The sequence below is a fragment of the Natator depressus genome, chromosome 1, assembly GCF_965152275.1.
Source record: "Natator depressus isolate rNatDep1 chromosome 1, rNatDep2.hap1, whole genome shotgun sequence".
In the NCBI taxonomy this organism is placed as follows: Eukaryota; Metazoa; Chordata; order Testudines; family Cheloniidae; genus Natator; species Natator depressus.
In genome coordinates this window covers 247,115,077-247,129,597 of record NC_134234.1, presented here as the reverse complement: position 1 = coordinate 247,129,597, position 14,521 = coordinate 247,115,077, and the positions used below count along the sequence as shown (strand labels likewise).

The window sequence follows — 14,521 nt, the reverse complement described above, 5'->3', positions numbered from 1 at the left end:
GTTTGCTGTGCGCACCACAAAATCTGTGAGAGTAAGGGAGAGACGTTTATGGCGGGGTGGGAGGTTGAGGCAAATCGCCTGTCTGCTGGTTACGTGCAGCCAGACACCAGGGTGGTTAGAAGAGCACAGGAGGGCGCGGTGCGCATCAGAGAAGCTTTGAAAACCAGTTTCATGACTGGCCAGGCTACGGTGTGAAAGTTCTGTTTGTTTCTCCTTGATGAAACCCCCCGCCCCTTGGCTCACTCTACTTTCCTGTAAGCTAACCACCCTCCCCTCCCCCCTTCGATCACCGCTTGCAGAGGCAATAAAGTCATTGTTGCTTCACATTCATGCATTCTTTATTAATTCATCACACAAATAGGGGGATAACTGCCAAGGTAGCCCGGGAGGGGTGGTGGAGGAGAGAAGCACCAGGAGGGGTGGTGGAGGAGGGAAGGACAAGGCCACACAGCACTTTAAAAGTTTCAAACTTTAAAACTTATTGAATGTCAGCCTTCTGTTGCTTGGGCAGTCCTCTGGGGTGGAGTGGCTGGGTGGCTGGAGGCCCCCCCACCGCGTTCTTGGGCATCTGGGTGAGGAGGCTATGGAACTTGGGGAGGAGGACGGTTGGTTACACAGGGGCTGTAGCGGCGGTCTGTGCTCCAGCTACCTTTCCTGCAGCTCAACCATACGCTGGAGCGTATTAGTTTGATCCTCCAGCAGCCTCAGCATTGAATCCTGCCTCCTCTCATCACGCTGCCACCACCTTTCAGCTTCAGCCCTCTCTTCAGCCCACCACTTACTCAGCTCAGCCCGCCACCTCTCCTCCCGGTCATTTTGTGCTTTCCTGCACTCTGACATTGTCTGCCTCCATGCATTCATCTGTGCTCTGTCAGTGTGGGAGGACAGCATGAGCTCAGAGAACATTTCATCATGAGTGCAGTTTTTTTCACCTTCTAATCTTCACTAGCCTCTGGGAAGGAGAAGATCCTGTGATCCTTGAAATACATGCAGCTGGTGGAGAAAAAAAAAGGGACAGTGGTATTTAAAAAGACACATTTTATAGAACAATGGGTACAGTCTTTCACAGTAAACCTTGCTCTTAACATTACATACATAGCACATGTGCTTTTGTTCCAAGGTCACATTTTGCCTTCCCCCAGCACATGGCTAGCCCCTTCCCCCTCCCCCCTCCCCATGGTTAACAGCGGGGAACATTTCTGTTCAGCAACAGGCAAACAGCCCAGCAGGAATGTCCTCTTAAGACAAGCACCCTATTTCAACCAGGTGACCATGAATGATATCACTCTCCTGAGGATAACACAGAGAGATAAAGAATGGATGTTATTTGAATGCCAGCAAACATACACTGCAATGCTTTGTTCTACAATGATTCCCGAGTACGTGCTACTGGCCTGGTGTGGTAAAGTGTCCTACCATGGTGGACGGAATAAGGCTGCCCTCCCCAGAAACCTTTTGCAAAGGCTTTGGGAGTACATCTAGGAGAGCCGCGAATGCCAGGGCAAAGTAATCCTTTCACATGCTTGCTTTTAAACCATGTATAGTATTTTAAAAGGTACACTCACCAGAGGTCCCTTCTCCGCCTGGCAGGTCCGGGAGGCAGCCTTGGGTGGGTTCGGGGGGTGCTGGCTCCAGGTCCAGGGTGAGAAACAGTTCCTGGTGTCGGGAAAACCGGTTTCTCTGCTTGTTTGCTGTGAGCTATCTACAACTTCATCATCATCATCTTCCTCGTCCCCAAAACCTGCTTCTGTGTTGCCTCCATCTCCATTGAAGGAGTCAAACAACACGGCTGGGGTAGTGGTGGCTGAACCCCCTAAAATGGCATGCAGCTCATCATAGAATCGGCATGTTTGGGGCTCTGACCTGGAGCGGCCGTTTGCCTCTCTGGTTTTCTGGTAGGCTTGCCTCAGCTCCTTAAGTTTCACGCGGCACTGCTTCGGGTCCCTGTTATGGCCTCTGTCCTTCATGGCCTGGGAGATTTTGACAAATGTTTTGGCATTTCGAAAACTGGAACGGAGTTCTGATAGCACGGATTCCTCTCCCCATACAGCGATCAGATCCCGTACCTCCCGTTCGGTCCATGCTGGAGCTCTTTTGCGATTCTGGGACTCCATCATGGTCACCTCTGCTGATGAGCTCTGCACTCACCTGCAGCTTGCCACACTGGCCAAACAGGAAATTGACATTCAAAAGTTCGCGGGCCTTTTCCTGTCTACCTGGCCAGTGCATCTGAGTTGAGAGTGCTGTCCAGAATGGTCACAATGGAGCATTGTAGGATAGCTCCCAGAGGCCAATACCGTCTAATTGCGTCCACAGGACTCCAAATTCAACCCAGCAAGGCCGATTTCAGCACTAATCCCCTTGTCGGGGGTGGAGTAAGGAAATCGATTTTAAGAGCCCTTTAAGTCGAAAAAAAGGGCTTCGTCGTGTGGACGGGTGCAGGGTTAAATCGATTTAAAGCTGCTAAATTTGACCTCAACTCCTAGTGTAGACCAGGGCTGAAAGAAGGAAATTAGGTTGGTTTGGCATGAGTTGTTCTTGACAAACCCATGCTGGCTATTCCTTATAACCCTGTTATCCACTAGGTGCTTACAAATTGATTGTTTACAAATTTGTTCCAGTATCTTTACAGGTATTGAAGTTAGGCTGACTGGTCTATAATTCCCCAGGTCCTTTTTGTTCCCCTTTTAAAAGATGGGCTCCCAATCCTGTAAAGACTTAAGCCTGTGCTCTACTTTTCTGCATGCCAGTTGTTTGGTAATGCTCAGCAGACCGTAAGTGCAAGGTATTGATGTGCAACAGCTGGGCATGTTGGCACTCACCATCCACCTGAAGAGTAGACATCTTTCTACACATGGAAAAATTACCCTCTACATTCCAGGTGGCCGTAGCTCTTCTGTAAGCTGATAGCATTGGGAGGGAAAACATTTAAAACTGCAGTTGATTCACTGTTAAAAAATATGTGACTGTACATCGCAGGTAAAGTAGATTCCCTCAGCACTTACTTAATATTATTTGTAATTAAATTGTCCATTCCCTTACTGGTTTTCAGTTAGAAAGAAAACATCTGTATGTATTTCACAGGAAAACCTTGCCTCATCATTTACAAAATGATTCTGTTTTGTTTAATGCTAAATATTTGGGGCCCAAATCCCATTTACTCTTAGATCCCTTTACACTGCTTTCAGTTCACTTTGCACAGCCAGAGCCGTGTAAAAGGTTCTTAGTCCAAGGATATAGCTATACTGCAAAAGAAGGTGTGTACTTAACCAGGGTCAGATCATACAGCAGTGAAGACACAGCAACTCAGCCATTAACTTGGTTTCGCAGGTTGAATTTAACCCTAGGCTGCTGGAGTAGCTAATGTAACACAGACAGACCCCAGTTGTCAGGGGGCAGGATTGAACCTGGGACCTCAGTGTATGAGCCTCTCCCACATGAGCTGAAAGCCAACTGGCTGTTAGCTAATGCTGTAGAGCAGACTCATTTGATCTCTTTCTCTCTCTCTCTAAGTGGTCTCAGTGCCACTAGATGGGACAGAACACCACACCCAGGAGGTGTGTGGGTTACACTAACCTGAGTTGCCACTTCACTGCTATTTGAACTTCAGTTAGGAAATGTGAGTTAAGAACTCACCTTTTTTTCAGTGTAAACGTATCCTAAATGAGAATCAGACCCTTTTGCTTAAAGCACCTGTCTCATATTATGATTTTACATTGTTTCCATTCCAACAATGGAATGCTTTTTAAAAACTGCAACTTTCCAAAGGAAATAAGAAAATGTCCTGAATGAACTTTGCCCTGGTGGTGAGCAGAGAAAGTCAGACCCATTAATGAACGTAAGAATGGCCGTACTGGGTCAGACCAAATGTCCACCTAGCCCAGTATCCTGTCTTCTGACAGTGGCCAGTGCCAGGTGCCCCAGAGGGAACGGACAGAACATGTAATCATCAAGTGATCCATTCCCTCTCACCCATTCCCAGTTTCTGGTAAACAGAGGCTAGGGACACCATCTCCGCCCATCCTGGCTAATAGCCATTGATGGACCTATCCTCCATGAATTTATCTAGTTCTTTTTTGAACCCTGTTATAGTCCTGGCCTTCACAACATCCTCTGGCAAGGAGTTCCACAGGTTGACTCTACGTTGTGTGAAAAAATACTTCCTTTTTATGTTTTAAACCTGCTGCCTATTCATTTCATTTGGTGGCTCTTAGTTTTTGTGTTATGAGAAGAAGTAAATAACACTTCCTTATTTTCTTTCTCTACACCAGTCATGAATTTATAGACCTCTATCATATCCCCCCTTAGTCATCTCTTTTCCAAGCTGCAAAGTCCCAGTCTTATTAATCTCTACTTGTACGGCAGCCGTTCCTTACCCCTAATAATTTTTGTTGCCCTTTTCTGAACCTTTTCCAATTCCAGTATATCTTTTTTGAGATGGGGCGACCACATCTGCACACAGTATTCAAGATGTGGGCGTATCATGGATTTATATAGAGGCAATATGATATTTTCTGTCTTATTATCTATCCCTTTCTTAATGATTCCCAGCATTCTGTTTGCTTTTTTGGCTGCCACTGCACATTGAATGGATGTTTTCAGAGAACTAGCCACAATGACTCCAAGATCTCTTTCTTGAGTGGTTACAGCTAATTTAGACCCCATGGTTGCAGTGCCACAGCCTGAATGAGGGGCAAAGGAAGAGCAGCCCACACCACAGCAGCATTAATGTTTGAAAGGGGTAGAAGAGGGCCCCATGTCCACTTGAGCAACACTCCCCTGAGCCGCTGCTCAGAGGCCCTCTAGTTATCCATGTCTGCAGACAATACTCAGTTACTGAACTAGGTAAAAAGAAAAAAGAAAAGGAGTACTTGTGGCACCTTAGAGACTAACCAGTTTATTTGAGCATGATCCGATGAAGTGAGCTGTAGCTCACGAAAGCTCATGCTCAAATAAACTAGTTAGTCTCTAAGGTGCCACAAGTACTCCTTTTCTTTTTTCTTTTTACGAATACAGACTAACACGGCTGTTACTCTGAAACCTGAACTAGGTAAATTACACACGCACCTGTGGAGCCAGGACTAGCACCCTGTTCCTCCAGCTCCAAAAACACAGGCTTCTCCCATAACTCCTCTAGCTAGCAGGTCCCATATCCTCACTGTGGACAGCCCTTAGAGGGCATAAACACTCTCCTTGTCTGACATGGCCCTTCTGTACTTTGTGACAAGCCTCTCCCACTTGACTATGGTCCTCTCTTCACGGCCAAGGAGCCAGTGATGGTAACAGACAGATATCTGTTGTACCTGAAACAACACCATATCCCAGCCAACAGTGAGCTTCCACAGTTGCTAGCCCTACTTCTCCTTTGTCACAGGTTGCCACTCACAGTTGTCCTCCTGCCAGGGAGCGTCACTCAACCTGGTGCACACCCTGAGATGAGCTTTGGCGGTGTTTCTCAGATGGCTCCAGACAGCTGAGATCATATCCCAGTAGGAACAGATTATTGCTGACCACTCCTCCATACACCTTACCAGGGGCCTATTCGTGGTCACCACCTGGCCCCACCAGGAAGTGAGCCCAGAACGCGAAGTGGTGTTGTCTGCCGCCCAGCTACAACACAAATGGCTGCATCCTGCTCTTATTTTACTGCTATGTTTGTGCTATTAGCCTCATCCAAGGGCCATTAAAGTCAGTGAGAATCTTTCCATTGACGTGACCAGGCTTTGCCTCACGCCATGTACCATGTTCTGACCCCATGTATGTGAATGAAACCCTACAACCATGTTTAAAAATGATTATCCCGCCAAAACAACAGACATGTTACAGTGGCTTTTTTTGCCATTTCTGGGCAGAAAAACACGTTGTATCCATACTTTAGACTAGGAACCTATTACTATTTGTATAATTGTAGTGCTCAGAGGCTCCAAGCAGTACAAAGGCAGAGGAAGAGACAGTCCCTGTTCCTAAGGGCTTACAGTCGAAATAGACAAGTCACATAAATATGATTATCCCCAATATTGGGAAACTTGAGGCATAGAGAGAGATGGAGTGATTTGCCCAAGGTCACCCAGAATTTGCGTGGTAGAGCCAGAAACAGAAACAGATCTTCTGAGTCACAGTCCAGTGCCCTAACCAGACCATCTCCCAGACTAAGTATCTCCTGCTATTGCCTGTGAGTCATGATGGACAAAACTGATGATGCTATTGTCTGGGCAGTTCATGAGGGTCTATGTATATACTATATTTTATTTGTATTATCCATTTGTAAAAGTATCCAGAGCACAGGGGTGCTTAGGATAAATTCAAAGCAATCAACAAATGAAAACACGTAATACAACAAATTCAGATGTGCTTTCCTAACACACACTAGATTTCTGCATCCTGTGGAAGACCTCTGGGAAGGGGCTAAAGAGGAGAAATACACTAGGAGGGTCCTCTCTGGTGGGTAGGGTTTAGGGCCTGCAAATATGAGTGGCAGGACCCCTTCCCAAGCCCATGAATCTCAGGCATCCGCGGGGAAGGGCAAACTTTTCCATACAGAGCCTGGAACCATCCCGCAGGGGCCACTGAAGCCACAGTGGCTAGGTCCCTCTGTGGTGTACCCAGTTTGGAAGGAACCCAGAGGGAGGTAAAACAGGTGTAAGCTCTGCTGTCTCCTAAGGGGAGAGCAGGGGAACAATGCAGCAAAGAGTGTTGTGCTCTAGCCCGTCCTGCCCCTGGAAACCACAGAGACACTTCCAGAGGGGGTTCTGTGTGAGGTAGGGAAGGAGATCAATGTTACTGCAGGGGTGGCCTACATGTGGTGGGGGACTTTTACAGATGTGGGATAATCTGTCTCCCAGGATGGTCTTGTCCTATACCTCAATAGTTAGAAATTGACTTAAGCCTTGAAGCAAGAGGTTTTAAATGCCTGTGTATGCATTTAATATCCACATCTGTGTAGCTGAAACTCTCCATACCTAGCTAGTGACACACAAAGGGAAAGCCCTGAAGATGGCTGCTCTGCTACATCCAGTCAAAATGAAATCCATTTCATAATTTTGAAAAAAAATCGAGCAAAATTCTCCTGAGTTTTCAAGTTCATGTGTCATTTTGGCTTTGGCAAAATTAAAATTCATGTGGAAATCAAGGGCCACAATATAGCTCAAACTGAAAAAAGGGAAAACATCATTTCCACATTCACACAGCACTGACTATTATCCCCTTTTTACAGCTGTGAAAACTGAGGCACAGACTGAGGTGACTTATCTGAGGTCACACAGCAAGGCAGATGCAGAGCCAGAAAAAGAACCCATCCCCCCTTAACTCCTACTCTTTTCCCTTCCCTCTGTCCTCTGCTACTCTCCAGAAGCTACGTTTGCTTCAGCAGCCCTGAAATGCACTCCACTAGCTGGTGTTCTAGTCAGGAAGCAGGATGCAGAAACAAGTTTACGTAATAAATATTAGTGACCTAGACAGACAAGTGACCTCCAATTATAACAAGAGAATTATGGGATTAAGAAGATGGGAACCATGATTTAGGAAATGAGGATGGTGACAATCTGTAATTAAGGGGCAATGGTGTCCAGGGCCTAGAGTAGGAGACTGCTAGTCAGAAGACTAAGGACCAGATTGTCAAAAGAATTCAACTCCCAGTTAGGCACCTAAATGAAGTTGCTGGGTTCTTAGCACTTATAAAATTCTGGCCACTTCATTTAGGTGCCTAAATGGGAACTGTTGAGCGCTTGTGAAGATCTGGTCTTAGGCCCTGATCTTGCAAAGAGCTCTGTGTGGGCAGACCCATGTGGAGGTTATTGGACGACCGGGGTCCTAGTTTTTGGTTCCACCTTTGCAATAGAATTTGCTGTCACTTAACCTTTCTGTACCTCAGTTTCCCCATTGGTATAATAGGCATATGGTTATTTGCCTTTCTTTGTGAAGTACTGAGGAACCACTGGATGAAAGATGCTTAGAAAATAAAGGCTTTACCTACAGCATATGTCAATGTGCTGATAATAAATGATTTTGAGGACTGGCATTTCCCCAGCAATAACTGGGGGAAAGAGATGGATCTGTTAAAATGAAAACAGGAGGAGGGTCATTAGCTGTCAGTCTCCATAAGTAAACACTTATCCGATGTGATTCTTTAAAAAGAATAATTCTGAAAGCAACAAAGTATGTTTGTTTTAAATGCACCCTCTAAATATTTACACTGCAAAAACTGGATTTAAATGGGAAGAATGGACTTAAAAATCCCCGGAACTTTTGTCAGAGAAACAGATTGTGAAATGCCTAAAGGGAATAGAAGAGTTTTTTTTTGGGGGGGGGGGGGGAGAGTAGGAATTTTCCATGCTATTGTAAAACATCAGCTCAAATTATATGATCCCCACAGCCAGTGAATTGCAAAGCTTCAATCAGCTGCCTTTTTTTTTCTTTTCTGTAATGAGAGAGAGAGAGGGAGACAGAACTGTTTCACCAACTTCTGTTGACTGTTCCTTTTTTCTCGTGATTGAAATGTGTTGTTAAACAAGATCCCACATAATCTCAGTAGAGGGTTTCTCTCTCTCTCTCTCTCTCCTTCTGGGAAACTGCGATCAGTGCCATCGGTATTTGATTATTTGCAAACTCCCTTTGCTTTTTTTCCCCCGTCTCCCCCTCTCTGTCTCTGTCTCGCTCTCGCTCTCGCCTCCAATGCAACTTTTGCAGAAACCCCCAACACACACAGACATGTTGAGCTGAGAGCTAGGGGGATCGGCTGAGTCCCCCCTCCCCGACCCCAAGTCCCAAATCTGGGGGGGGGCCTCTAATCACCTCTCCCCCCACCCTTGACCTGTCCACTGTGCATCGACCCTCCCCACACCTCTTCCACTCCCTGCTCCTTTTTTTGGTGGTGTTTTTGTTAGATGGACAGGATCAAGGGTGGATTTTTCTGTCTCCCCCCTGATGAAGTGAGGCGGTGATGCAGGAGGCTGGCAGCTTCGACTGTACGGAGAGACACAGGCTCAAGATGGCAGATTTGTATTGAGTTTGGGGGGCTGAGATCTCGCTTCATTTTTTAAATGTTTTAATATATTTTTTTTTGCCATGAATAACACATTCTTGCACCGATGGCCCCTATGTACGAAGGTAAGGCAGCTCTGGGTCTTTTATTTCCTTCCACCCCTCCCCGTCCCTGTTCTTTGGCCATCTCTGGGCACCAGGCACCCCTCACCTCCCACCAAAAAAGAGAAAGAAAATGACCACAGATCTGAAATCAACATTATAGCATAGCTCATTGTCGCTGCTGTGAGGTTCAATGTATGGCTCTGCCTTTTAAAAAATTAGTATTCTTAGTATTTGAATGGAGGTTGGTTTTAATTTGCCTTCCATTTCTTCCTTCTGTCCACCCATGATTGTCTGTAAAATTCCTCACCCCCTCTTTATTTTATTTTATTTTATTTTATTTTGATCATTTCGGTCCGTGGTCACGAAGGAAATGGGTGGAAAAGTCCATTTCAGTGCCGAGCCGAACAATGAAATTGACTAAGATTGCCCTGTAATTGCTCTCTCTGGCTCTCTCTCTCTCTCTCTCTCTCTCTCTCTCTGTATGAAATGTAGTTTAAATTCAAGGGCTGAACACCCTATTGCTTTAGCCTGTACTCCAGAAAGCATTTGCTTTGGGATTTTGCTGATCAACTATATTTTTAGGTTAAAAAAATAATAGCGTATCTAGGCATATATGTCAGGAAAAAATTCTAGCAGCAGACTGTCAGTTCTTTCAGTTTCTAGTTAAATCCAACCGGGGATTGCAGTGAAAATTGAAAGTGAACTTAGTTTTTTTTTCAGTTTTTAAATCTCTCTCTCTCTCTCTCTCTCTCCTCTCTCTTTTTAGGACTCGTGTTTAAAAATAAATCCGGCTTAATTTATATCACCTAGCGTTGTATTTATGTCCTTCCTTTCCGTCCCCGTCCCCGTCCCCGTCCCCCCTTTTCTGGTTGAGAATTGGTTAGAGAGCATTTATGTAAACTGGATAGAAATCCTCAGTTTATTTTATTTTATTCAGAAATGTCTTGACGATCGATTTATAGCAAGGGAGATTTTAATGTCTGGCAGGGGAAGAGGCATGCGGGAAGCAATACTTTATCTGTAGTGCGTCTGATAAAACTTATCTGAGAAGAAAATCGAGTATTAGTTGGAGTGTTCTAAAGGACACGGTGTAAAGTTACCGATGTGTTTATTGATGGCTAGGATGCTTCAGGGTGGTTTACAATTGTGGGGCCTGTAAATAGTCTGAACTCTAAAATAAACAAAGGGGATTGTTTGAAGGCAACACAAATAAGTATTATTCCAGTCCTTTCTTCCCGGATCCTGAAGAGCATAGGTTTAATGTAGCCATTATTTTTTTCTGCAGTGTGACTAATGAAAGGCAAATGCAAGAGATCTGCTGAAAAAAGAGAGTGTGCAAAACAATGAGGGACATTTATTATTAAACTGTATCTGTAAAAAGGGGCTACAGTCAGTGCTGGAACTGTCTGGGGTGTTGAAATGAAATGAAATAATGTTTCTCTTTAAACACCTCCTGAACTCGCCCTCTGCTGGACGGTTAAGGTCTGGTTTAGAAAAGAAACTTGCTACTGACTGAAGAACTGTTCGGAGCAGGCTTTGCCCTTTCAAGGGAAAAGAAGTGTCTCTCTTTGGAAAGCCTTTCTTTTGCAGTGCTCACGGTCATGGTTGGATGTGACGCTTGTGGCAGTGAGATGCTAACAGAAATTGCTAGAGGCAAGTAGGTGCCCACCCTGCTCTGACATTGCACCTCCATCATGACCTGCTGTTCCTGTCCTGGGCTCCATACTTCCCAGCTGTGTAAGGGCATCCGAATCTTTACCTGCCTCACTTCCCTGCTAGTCTAGATTTGGGGCCCCACAGATGGTAGCACTGCCAGTGCATTTTAATCCTGACCAAATCAGTTCCCTGCTGTTGCAGCGCTGGACTCCTTACACAGCTAGTCCAGTGCACTTTAGGCCTGTCTTACATCACAGTGCCTGCTGTCCCCGTCCTGAGCTTCTCTGCAACAGAGTCTACTGATCAGGTTGGATTATGCAGTGATTTTGTGATGTGGACTAAAATCCACTGTGGGGTAGGATGAATCTTCCAAGATCATGTTCATTTATGATGTCCCCCAGGTCTCCAGAAGAGGGACATTTAGCTTACTGTCCCACTCACCCCCTTGATCTGAGGAGAGAATAATTAACAGTGTCTATAGGGCAATGTGAACATGATTTTTACCTTATCTCCTTTGTGGAAAACTGAGCTCATTTCTGTAAATGTTTCATTAAGCCTTCTTTCTGCAAAAGTGCATGGCACCATCTCCAATTGAAATATTACAGGAAGACTGAGTCTAATGGACATCAGCCTGGTGGGAGCCAGCATACTGGATTCTTCTCTAGATTCATGGTGACGCATTGAGGCTTTTAGCCGGAGTTTAACAGTTACTGCACTCTCACGTCAGCTGCTTCAAGGCACTTGGGTGATTGAAAAAAAACCCAACAACCTATAAAGAAGGCCTGTTTGGAACCATCGATAACAGCCTTGCAGCAGGGAAGGTCCCACAGCAAAACTTTGCAGCCTATTAAAACATCCCAATCCTTAAAGCTGGAAAATCTGCAATATCCCAACTCTCAGGAGTCCACATAAGGTACAAAGGGGGTTGAATTTTGCATTAAAATAGGTTTGTGGGTTGGACTGTTTTTTTGGGGGGGGGGCGGGGGTTTAATGGCTATGCTGTCCTCCCTAATAGTCATGAGAGTTCTTCAGAGTTCCCTGACACATTATAGGGCAAGGATGGAAACTTGCACTTACTTGCATGTGGAATGTGAATCTAATCTTAAAAGGAGAGTGTGTGGTTCTGGTCTTTCCTTCCCGAAATGATAGTCTGCATATCACAGGCTCTCTTGAGCCTTCCTCCCGAGCATCAGGTACATTTAAGCCACTAATGGAAGCATAATTGTAGAGGTGCTGGCTCAGTGCTGTAGTACGTAACAGCTCCTCTGTTCCTATTGTTTGACTCTTGAGCTGTCAGTGGATTACTATTGTAACACACATACCCCCCCACACCCACCACCACCACCACCAAAACAGACGATGGAATATGTGAGAAGATATCTTTCCCAGCAGTACGGGTTTGAAAGCACAGGGCTCTTTTACAAAAACATGTTGTTAGAAAATGTGACACCTTAAAAGATTTATTAAATGATTCCAATACATCTCTGTTTAAGTGAGCTATGTACAAAGACCTTTCGGAATACTTTGGTGCGTGCTCTGTGTGACGATACTAAACTGCTGGCCCAAGTAGCAGCTCTTGTGAGCCAGACCGTGCATAATAAGTAAATACATAGGATGAAATCCTGGCCCCAGTGACATCGAGGAGAGTTTCGTCATTGACTTCGGTAGAGTCAGGATTTCACCTGCCACATTCCTGTTCTCCAGCCTTTCCTGTTCTTTTTCCTTTTTAGAACTGAAAGGGTAAAATGAAGGAAATAAAATAGACCGAGCAGAATAAAAATAGAAAGGCAACTAAAACTAACGTTCAGCACCTGGGTTGGATTTGAGTCGCTTTAATCTTAATGGAGATTGGAGAATTTATTGGGCTAAATGCAGGAATCACTGAGTGAGGTTCTATGGCCTGTGTTATGCAGGAGGTCAGACTAGATGAGCATAACTGTCCTCACTGGCATTAAAAATAAGTTGTCCGGTTTCGGAGTTGGTGTTAGCTGGTATAGTTCCCCTGGCTTCAGCAGAGCTATCCTGAGTCACACCAGTGGAGCACCTGGTCCCATGACTCTGAGAGAGGATGGCGTCTCACCCTGTATCGACCTTTCTGCTCAAATCAGTTGTGATACTCTTGCTGGGTGAAATTCTGCCCTGTGCAGAGGTCAAGCAGAAAGCCTATGCACCACTGAAGTCCCACTCAAGCCCTATTTTAAGGGTGCATAAGCTGGACTTAAGTGGTGCACAGACTTTGTGCAGCCTTCTGCATAGAAGTGAATTTCACCTGCCCTTTCCTGGGTGGCTCACCAGCACCTGAGATTGGCAGCCTTCAGAGCACAGCATAAAGGGGTGTTAGTTTGCTTTCACCTTTATTTTTAGAATGATTATTACCTCCTGTTTTGGTGTTATGCTGTTGTGCTTTGCTTATTACTTATCTTTGACAACTTTGTTGCAATTTACAGTCTATTATTAGCAGCAGCGTCAGTAGTTTTATGTGTGGGTGGCTTATAGAATTAATATCTGAATTTCCTGTAAATTCTACCTAGCCACTACAGGGACATTGATGGGGCTTCATGGTGGCAGAAAGGTTTGCCCCCAGGGAGCTCTTCGCAGGATCAGGTTGTTGGAGGCATGAAATTCTGACCCTGAACATGTCTAAGGTCAGATCCTATTTAACTGGCTAGTGTTTTCCCAGAGCTTCTGGGACAGGCACTTTACAGAGGCAACATGTGATCATTTTAATGGATTAACCTCTGGCACTTTGTGAAGGGCTTTGCCCCAAAACTCTGTGCGCTGAGATAATAACTGAATGGAGCTTCCTGTTTATGAGGTAATAACCATCACCTGAGCTAAATCAGTGCTGGGACCAAAGGCACAGGTTTTTATTAGCTCAAGAGGTGGTTGTTTCCAAGATAACAGAAAATCCCCTCCAGTTATAATTATTGTTGTTATCATACTGAAATGTCTAATGATTAAATATTATTGAGATGAAATGGGTGAGAGATGCTGTTTTATTTTCTGAAATGGAAGAAGCCCTGTAAGGGCTAGGATAGTGCGGGCAGATAGACAATGTGTTCTGAGGGGAACAGCCACTCAGAATGCAGGAATGTGCATACTGGCCACACTTCAGGCTTGGGCTGGCTCCTGCATGGGCTTACACATCGGCTTAAGTTAACACAAGTGACAAACCCCATTGACTTCAGTTGGATTCCTCACCGTGCATGTAGAGAGTTAAGCACATCCATAAGTGTGTGCAGCATCAGGCCCAAATTTGAAAATCATGGTCAGTTTGCAGAATAGGGGCTTAGGTGCCTAAAGGTTTAACTTGGGCAAGTCACCGTCCCTCCCAGTGCCTCAGTTTCCCCATCTTTAAAATGGGGATAAAGATAGTGACCTCCTTTGTAAAGCTCTTTGAGAGCATGGATAAAAAATACTATATAAGAGCTGAGTAGTATTATTATTCATTATTTTAGGCATCTCAATGATTGCCCTGATTTTCAGAGGTGGTGAGTATCCACAACCCTAATTAACTTCCATGGGTATTTTGAACGCTCATCACCTCTGCAAATCAGGCCACTTGGAGACTAGGCTTGGATCTAGGTGCCTGCTTTTAGTTACCCAAGTTTATAAGTTTGGGCCACCGCACAACGTTGGTTTTCAACCGTTGGCATATGGTAGCTGTGGAGAACCTCTCTGGTGATCTCCAGAGTGAAGGTTTTTGAGAGCCAAGCCATTATAGGATTGGGGTGTTGGGACTGGAGGTGAGTCCTTGTGAGGGTCCCTGTGTCTCACAAAG

General features: G+C 45.1%; 1 protein-coding gene across 3 annotated transcripts in view; it reads left to right on the top strand.

Moving 5' to 3' along the window:
* The first annotated feature begins 8,662 nt into the window (after positions 1-8,662).
* The window catches only part of HIPK2 (homeodomain interacting protein kinase 2), a 189,991-nt gene continuing 184,132 nt past the window's right edge, over positions 8,663-14,521 (top strand). For 2 of the 3 annotated variants that reach the window (XR_012636370.1, XM_074940362.1), the window contains exon 1: positions 8,663-9,105. Coding sequence is in view for 2 of the 3 variants with exons in the window: in XM_074940362.1 (XP_074796463.1) it covers positions 9,087-9,105 (19 nt within the window). In the remaining variant the exon portion in view is untranslated. The remainder of the gene's footprint in view (positions 9,106-14,521) is intronic. The other variant, XM_074940376.1, reaches the window with a different exon arrangement.